A 6670-nucleotide genomic window follows, 5' to 3' on the forward strand; every position below is an offset into this window, starting at 1 on the left:
TATATTGAAAATTATTATTATTTTATTGATTAAATTGAAATTTTAATGTGATATTTTGAGATAATAGAATATTTAATATTATTAAATTAGTTTAAAAGTTAAATATAAATATTGATTTGATGGGTTAATATTAAATTGTATTTTATAATTTAAAAATAAATATTTTATTAATACTGTAGAAACAGATTTATTTTATAGAAAAATAATAAAAAAGAAATTAACATTTTTAAATTGAAGAAACTATTTCAATTATTTTATATCTAATTCCTCAAGACAACTCTGTCTGACAAGACATTTGTGCATGTGTAGGGTGAAAGGAATTAGGAGAGGAGAGTTTGAAGTAGGATTTTTAAACCCCAAAATTCGCAGTATTCTACCATATAAATCAGAGGAAATTCGCGAACAAAACACAACCTATATTAAATCCAAACCAAACATTTTTAGCTCGTATCATGAGCTGAAGGGTTTGTATAATTGACTATCTAATCTTAAATAATATTTTTCTAACTCATAACTCTCATTTATCGAACACAAGCAAAGCTCAAACCTTAACGAACCTGAGTTCAAACCCAGCTTGTTGGCTCCTTGTCTGCAGTCATCAATTGTACCATGAAACAGTAAAAAACTGGAAAGACTCTGCAATCATTCTAATGCTAAGGCTAATGCTAACTCCAATGGAAATATAATGCTAGTCAATACAAATGGATTCTTACCAAACAGAACAACAAAAGATTTATATATATGGCAATTGAATTGCGGGATCGATGATCAAAGAAAAACAACATTTATTTATGGGGATATTTATTCTAATTTAACTTCGTAGACCGACAGACAAACATATATACAAAGTTGAGGCTGCAGCTCTGAGTCTGTTCTCTACACTACACTACACTACAGCAAACAAACAATAAACATTACACTGAAACGCCCTTTACTTACCTGCTGGTGCTGCTTCATTCAGGCTGTAATGCAGTTATTTTCTAACTTCCGATGCACAGTCTGATCCAACCATACTCTATAATTTTAGATTGGGTATTACCCTGGAAATGAAAAAGATTATAAATGCCATATCACTTTTACTTCAACCATAGAGCAATATTTGTCCCTCAAGCAATTATGGTGTATCTTCGGAACTTATCTGGAATCCTGACGACACACTTCTGCTCCTCCTTTTCTTCGAGGCAGCCTAATGGAAAAATTACTGTTAGAATTATCAAGCCTTCTACTGTTAATTAAGCATCTGAACAATATCGTATTCAGATGGCAGAGGAAAGCAAAGTATCACAGCATTGTATTGTAAATCCCCCATTGAGGCTCAATGAAATATATCACATTTACATCTACAACAAAATTGGTGAAATAATTTGGGAATTAAGAAGATTCTCTAATGCCTGACCCCAACCAAAAAAAAGAAAAAAAACACTTTCTAAGCCATTTCCTCAGTCCTCATGGCATTGCCATGTCAAAGAAATTGCTTTTGAAATTAGACATTGCCGATAAGCATCTCACCTTGTGTGATATATCCATTCACAAATGGCATCACTAAAACAAAGGCAGCCTTCTATTTTTTCGGTTATACAAATCGTTCATCAACTGATTTTATTATTAAGGAATCAACACAAACTAGTTATACATCACAGAGAAGATACTATTTACTTAGGTATTACTGCAACTTGGCAAAAGCTTAACTATCGTGGTACCTTAGCGCTCAGGAGGGGCAAAGAAACTTGTCTTGCAGCTTTCCCAGTCTCAGTTATGTGCCGGATCTCCTCAACCTGGTGTGCAATATCCTCCAAAAGCATCAACTCTAAGCTTTCCCTTTCTTTATTCTCCCCCGAGAGGCTAAGTTTATCTCTACCTTCCTGAACAAGCTTCAGTCTTTCATGAAGCCATCCAACTTCACTCTTTATCTTCACCATTTCTCGTTCCACCGGAGCTGCATAACCTTGACGCATTTCAAGGGGTAAAGATGGGTCCTTTGGACCAACCAATGGAACTGCACAAGTTATTTCTGAATTGGTTTTTCTCACACCACTGGAACTTGGAAAATCAACTACGTCAATCGATTCAATCCCCGTCGCCCCAGCCTCTTCAACTGTGGCAGAATTTCTCTCGTTAACTCCTGAGAAATCTTCGACTAAAAGCAGATTACTTGCATCTGCATTAAGGTTGACTCCATCAATGTGAACATCATGGACCCAAAAGTCTTTGTCTAAGGTTGAATCACTCGAATTATTGAACCCAGTGCCTTCTTCTGCCTCCTGCATTGAACTCGTACAACCAAGCCCATTATCTGCCTCAGTTCTATGGCAGCTTACAATTACCTTCTCAGCCAGTTTATGCCCTGCGTCAAAATCCTGATTTTGATCAAGTTCCTTCCCTCCAAAAGAGGCTGCTTTCACCGACAAGGGCAAGTTGTTACCTACGGATATAATCTGCTTCTCCTGAAGATCCATGTTCCCTGAACCATTACAAACAGACATCCAAAATGATTGCTCATCTGAGTCTCTTTGTTTCTTGAAAAGGGAACTTTCATTGACAGAGGATAGCTTAGTAGTTGGTTTCTCAATAGAAACATTGCTATCTGACAACCTTTTTTCCACCGCTATACTCTTCTCAGTGAATCCAATGAATTGACGAGGAATCAGAGCCTGATCATCACATGCCTCAAAATCTCGTGTATTTTGTTCACCTCCTGCGGAAACCATGTGCTTATATGCCTCGACTTCCTTTTCCAGAAAGTGGTTCTCCTTCTCCCTTCGAATGAGGATTTCTTTAAGAATAGTCATTTCTTCAGCATCATACACAGATTTCTCTTCTAATATCCTCTGATATTGCCGAGCTTCCATTTCAATGGCTGCCTTCTCCTCTTGCAGACGCAGAATCATAGCCATGGCCTCATCTGCAGCGGTAGCAGCAGCGTTTCTCTCCTTTTCAAGCTCAACATAAAGCGCGGCACGGGCAATGCGTTCTTCTTCAAGTCGTCCTTCTAACAATCTTATTACATTTTTCTCCCCTCCACTCAACGTTTGAACTTCTTGTTGATCATTTTGTAGTTGATCACTAGATGGTGTTTTTGGGTTAGTGAAGATATCGGCTATTGCTTTCGTTAATCCCAGTGTTGAAGAAGCTTTATCATCACCTATATTAAATACAAACCTAAATGGCATCAGCACATAGCTGCATGATAATCCCAAACAATATAACCATTACATCAAAAAACATTCGGCAAAATAAAACTGAATTTATAGTTGAACAATGTTCCAACTAACTGTAACATGCTGGCTTCACTGCAGTGAAACCGGATATATTGTGTGATTGCAGACTAGCTCCAAATATAACCATGGCTTTTTTCTACGTGCTTTGTCCTACTCAAGGACAACTTGCCTAGGTTCACCCCGCTTTAAACTATTTCAGAGATACATTTATATTTGGAGTTGTTAGTGGTGAACTTTTCAAAAAGAAAGATGCACCTTGTGAGACAATTAGTCTTTTTAATCCTCATTCAACAATTTTATTTTACTTCAAGAATGCAACGTTTACTTCAAGAATGCAACGTCCTTATTGCATCTCAATCGCTAACTAGCCCCACAAAGTTTTGGTCTGTTAGGCAGCTGACAGCTTAACCCAACCACTGGCCGTAGTCGCGGGCAAGATTCCGTACAATCTTTAACATTCCAACTTCGCCATCGTTGCAGTCATAGATTGGGCTACAAATTAACATGGACATACTTTGATCTCACTCATGGTCACCAATCCTAAAACTACTTTAGAGAAGTGCATTTAACTTAAAATTGTTAGTAGTAATCCCCTGAAGAGAAAAGTGCATGTTGTTCATATGAGCAGTCAAATCAATCCTTTCAAATGTTTTCCAAATTATCAATTATTATAGAAATAAGTTCAAGCATGCATAAATTTCAACTTCTGAAGATATTTCTTACAAGAACACACAGCCCTACCACAAGAACTGTATGGTCTCACATCTCATCTTGTGGCAAGCATGTGATGCCCAGTATTTTTCATTACAGAAGATATTATGCATAACAAGTAATGCAACGGTTATTGATAGAGAAATAATGCCTAAGACGCCACTGGGTTTGGTGGCGTCTTCGCTATCCTTCATAAAAATGGAATATCGTAAATGCATTTACACATTCTACCCTGTACCAGATGCCAAGTTGATTATATGTACCAAAACATCAGTAATCCAAGATATATATTTTTAGCATAATCGAATGTTACTATACAAAAACATCTTGATTAAGTACATAACCTAATAATTATCTAGAATGAGGCTAATATTTTACAGCCCCAAAAGTCATCCATTAAAGAACACCTTCACACCTAATATGCAACAACTGGCCAACAATAATTTCCTCAAATATCTAGCAACTCAAAATTAGTGTATCTTAAAAATTTACAGTTGCATCTTAAAAATTATTCATGATCAACGTAATCTTTTACAAAGATACATCAAATCCCAATATGAATGCAAATATTTTTTACAACCATGTACAGCCTTTTATTTAACTGCACAAAAAACACACCTTAAATTATACATCCAAAATTGAAAACAATTTCAGTTCATACATATTGTAATTTCATTGATTATATATTTGTTCACCTACACTAGTATGCACTGATATGTGCTTGGAAAAATAATTAATTACAGGAGAATCTAATAAATGAAAACCAGCCTACATTTTCTAGATTTCTAATTCTCTCTTCATTCATTTGGATTATCAAGATCAAATAGAACCATGATTAGAGGAATGCTACGACAAGGCGCTATGAAGGATTTCTTAGATTAGTTTTCAGATTAATTGCTGTCAAACACATGAGGAAAAAGAGAGCAGTAGGAACAGACGATTTAGTTTTCTTCTTTCAACAGTTTAGTTCAAATAAAACTTTCAAATGCAAATAAAAGATAAATAATCTAACTAAATTTGAAGCCCAAATACATACAGCATATAAAGTCCTTCAGAAAATAAAGTTCAGTTGTTTTATAACAATCTCAAAAGAAATGATGAAGGCGTTTAATTTCATTCCCGCACCATGTGACATATATGCATTTATCAATGTCATTAGCTTCGACAACTTAAACGGCAGCACAAGCCCGGAAACCAATCAGCTTAGTTATACACAGCCAGACAAGAAAAAAACCAAGACTTCAAAGATCATTAAAAACTCACCTTCAAAGTTATCATTATCACCCATCAATGAGATCCCTCCAACCAATCCATTTTCCGTAGAATGAGAATATGGCTCCCCGGCTCCTGCCACTTCATATACCGGAGGATAGCAGGTTCCAATACCACCACCCCATTTTCGTCGCTGCCGCAAGCGACTTCTTGGTCTATGACCAACAACCCCCTTCCCCTTTAGATCATATTTCTCAGTCCTAGCGCTTAACTCCCTAATCCTAATCCCTTGAACTGGCTTCCTTGCATCGGATAGAGAACTACAAGATGCCTCACCATCCACTTCAAGAACCTCAGTCACACACAATTCACCAAGAGTACTATGATTGCACTTTCTTGTAATGGAATCTTGAAAGGGGAAATTCTCCTTAACTGATATAAAGACATGCGATACTATTTCACTTGGGAATTTAAATAAGAGACTATTCAAGCAGAAACTCCTGCTCCAGATGTTGGCAAAGACTCCATCACAAAGGCATGGAAAGGACATTCCAAAGAAGCTCAGAAACTTGGATGCGAAGAAAGCTAGCGCTGATGCACACAGCAACGAGTATGCTATTGCAAGATCAAGAAATGCAGCGGCTATGCCGATCAGGCTCCACGTTTGTACGGCTTCGCACGCCATTTCTCATTGGAATTATCAATCAGAGAATCGCACTTTCAGAAGGTTTCGCAAGAAATTAAAACCCGTCCATCAAAAGGGAACTTTCTCCTGAGTCAAAAAGTGGAAATTTCACGAATCCCAGGAGGATATAATCTAGAAAGACAAGTCTTAAAGGATAACTATAAAGCTAAAAACATTACCGGCAAGAAAACTGCTGGGTGAGAGGGGAAGAATACACCTGGACTGGACTCACTTCAGATCTGATACCAAATTAATATACGAAAGTTTATGAAAAATCGTTGCGCCTGAAATGATCAACTCGAAACCCAATTGGGAGTTGAAACTTAGAAAATCATTACCACGGGGGAGTATTATTGGAAATGGATGAAAAGTAGAATAGTGGAATAGTAGTCTTCTCCTCCCCGGTGAGCGGTGGGGTTTCTTATCCCTCCCTCCCAGCTCAGCTGTTCTCCCTGCCAGCTTAGTCGTCAGCAATCTCAACTGTTTACCGATTTGATCCAACATTTCTAATGAATGCTGCCTTGGCCCACGCTCTTTAATTTAATTTAGTCAGTGTTATATATCCTTTTTCATGCTCTAAATAATAGTAGTATTTTCTTTGTTCCAATCAATAAAAGTTATATTCAATTTTATAATAGATTAAAAAATAATAAAATTTTATTTTTAAATGAAAATATAAAATATTGTCTTGGTTTGTCTTAAGGATTGTATTTATTTTTTGTATCATTATATTTATATTAAAAATATTTTTATATTTGTATTTTTTTAATTTGTATTATGATAATTAATATTCAAATATCAAACACCCAAAAAATAAATGAGACACAGGAGTCGGACAAAAAGT

At 36.2% G+C, this 6670-nt stretch overlaps 1 protein-coding gene across 3 annotated transcripts; it reads right to left on the reverse strand.

Moving 5' to 3' along the window:
• Positions 1–753: 753 nt before the first annotated feature.
• Positions 754–6329, reverse strand: LOC127252904 (uncharacterized). 3 transcript variants are annotated; one of them, XM_051277290.1, is made up of 5 exons: positions 6165–6329; positions 6006–6065; positions 5193–5913; positions 1701–3142; positions 754–1186 (listed from the first exon to the last, which is right to left on the reverse strand). In XM_051277290.1, exons 3-5 carry the CDS (start codon positions 5824–5826, stop codon positions 1115–1117), a joined length of 2148 nt encoding a protein of 715 aa, XP_051133247.1. In that variant the 5' UTR covers positions 5827–5913; positions 6006–6065; positions 6165–6329; the 3' UTR covers positions 754–1114. The 3 variants fall into 3 exon arrangements, with proteins under 3 accessions (XP_051133247.1, XP_051133248.1, XP_051133246.1); XM_051277291.1 differs by having other exon boundaries at positions 5193–6065; XM_051277289.1 differs by having other exon boundaries at positions 6006–6311.
• Between the last annotated feature and the right edge of the window lie 341 nt (positions 6330–6670).

Source organism: Andrographis paniculata, unplaced genomic scaffold (assembly GCF_009805555.1).
Source record: "Andrographis paniculata isolate CXL003 unplaced genomic scaffold, ASM980555v1 Contig49END, whole genome shotgun sequence".
NCBI lineage: Eukaryota > Viridiplantae > Streptophyta > Magnoliopsida > Lamiales > Acanthaceae > Andrographis > Andrographis paniculata.

Coding starts and splice junctions, on each gene's coding strand:
- LOC127252904 (XM_051277290.1), bottom strand. CDS start 5,826: ATGGCGTGCGAAGCCGTACAAACGTGGAGCCTGATCGGCATAGCCGCT. Junction 3,143..5,192: donor TGATAATGATAACTTTGAAG/GTGAGTTTTTAA, acceptor TATTTAATATAG/GTGATGATAAAGCTTCTTCA. Junction 1,187..1,700: donor TGCCCCTCCTGAGCGCTAAG/GTACCACGATAG, acceptor TTTTTCCATTAG/GCTGCCTCGAAGAAAAGGAG.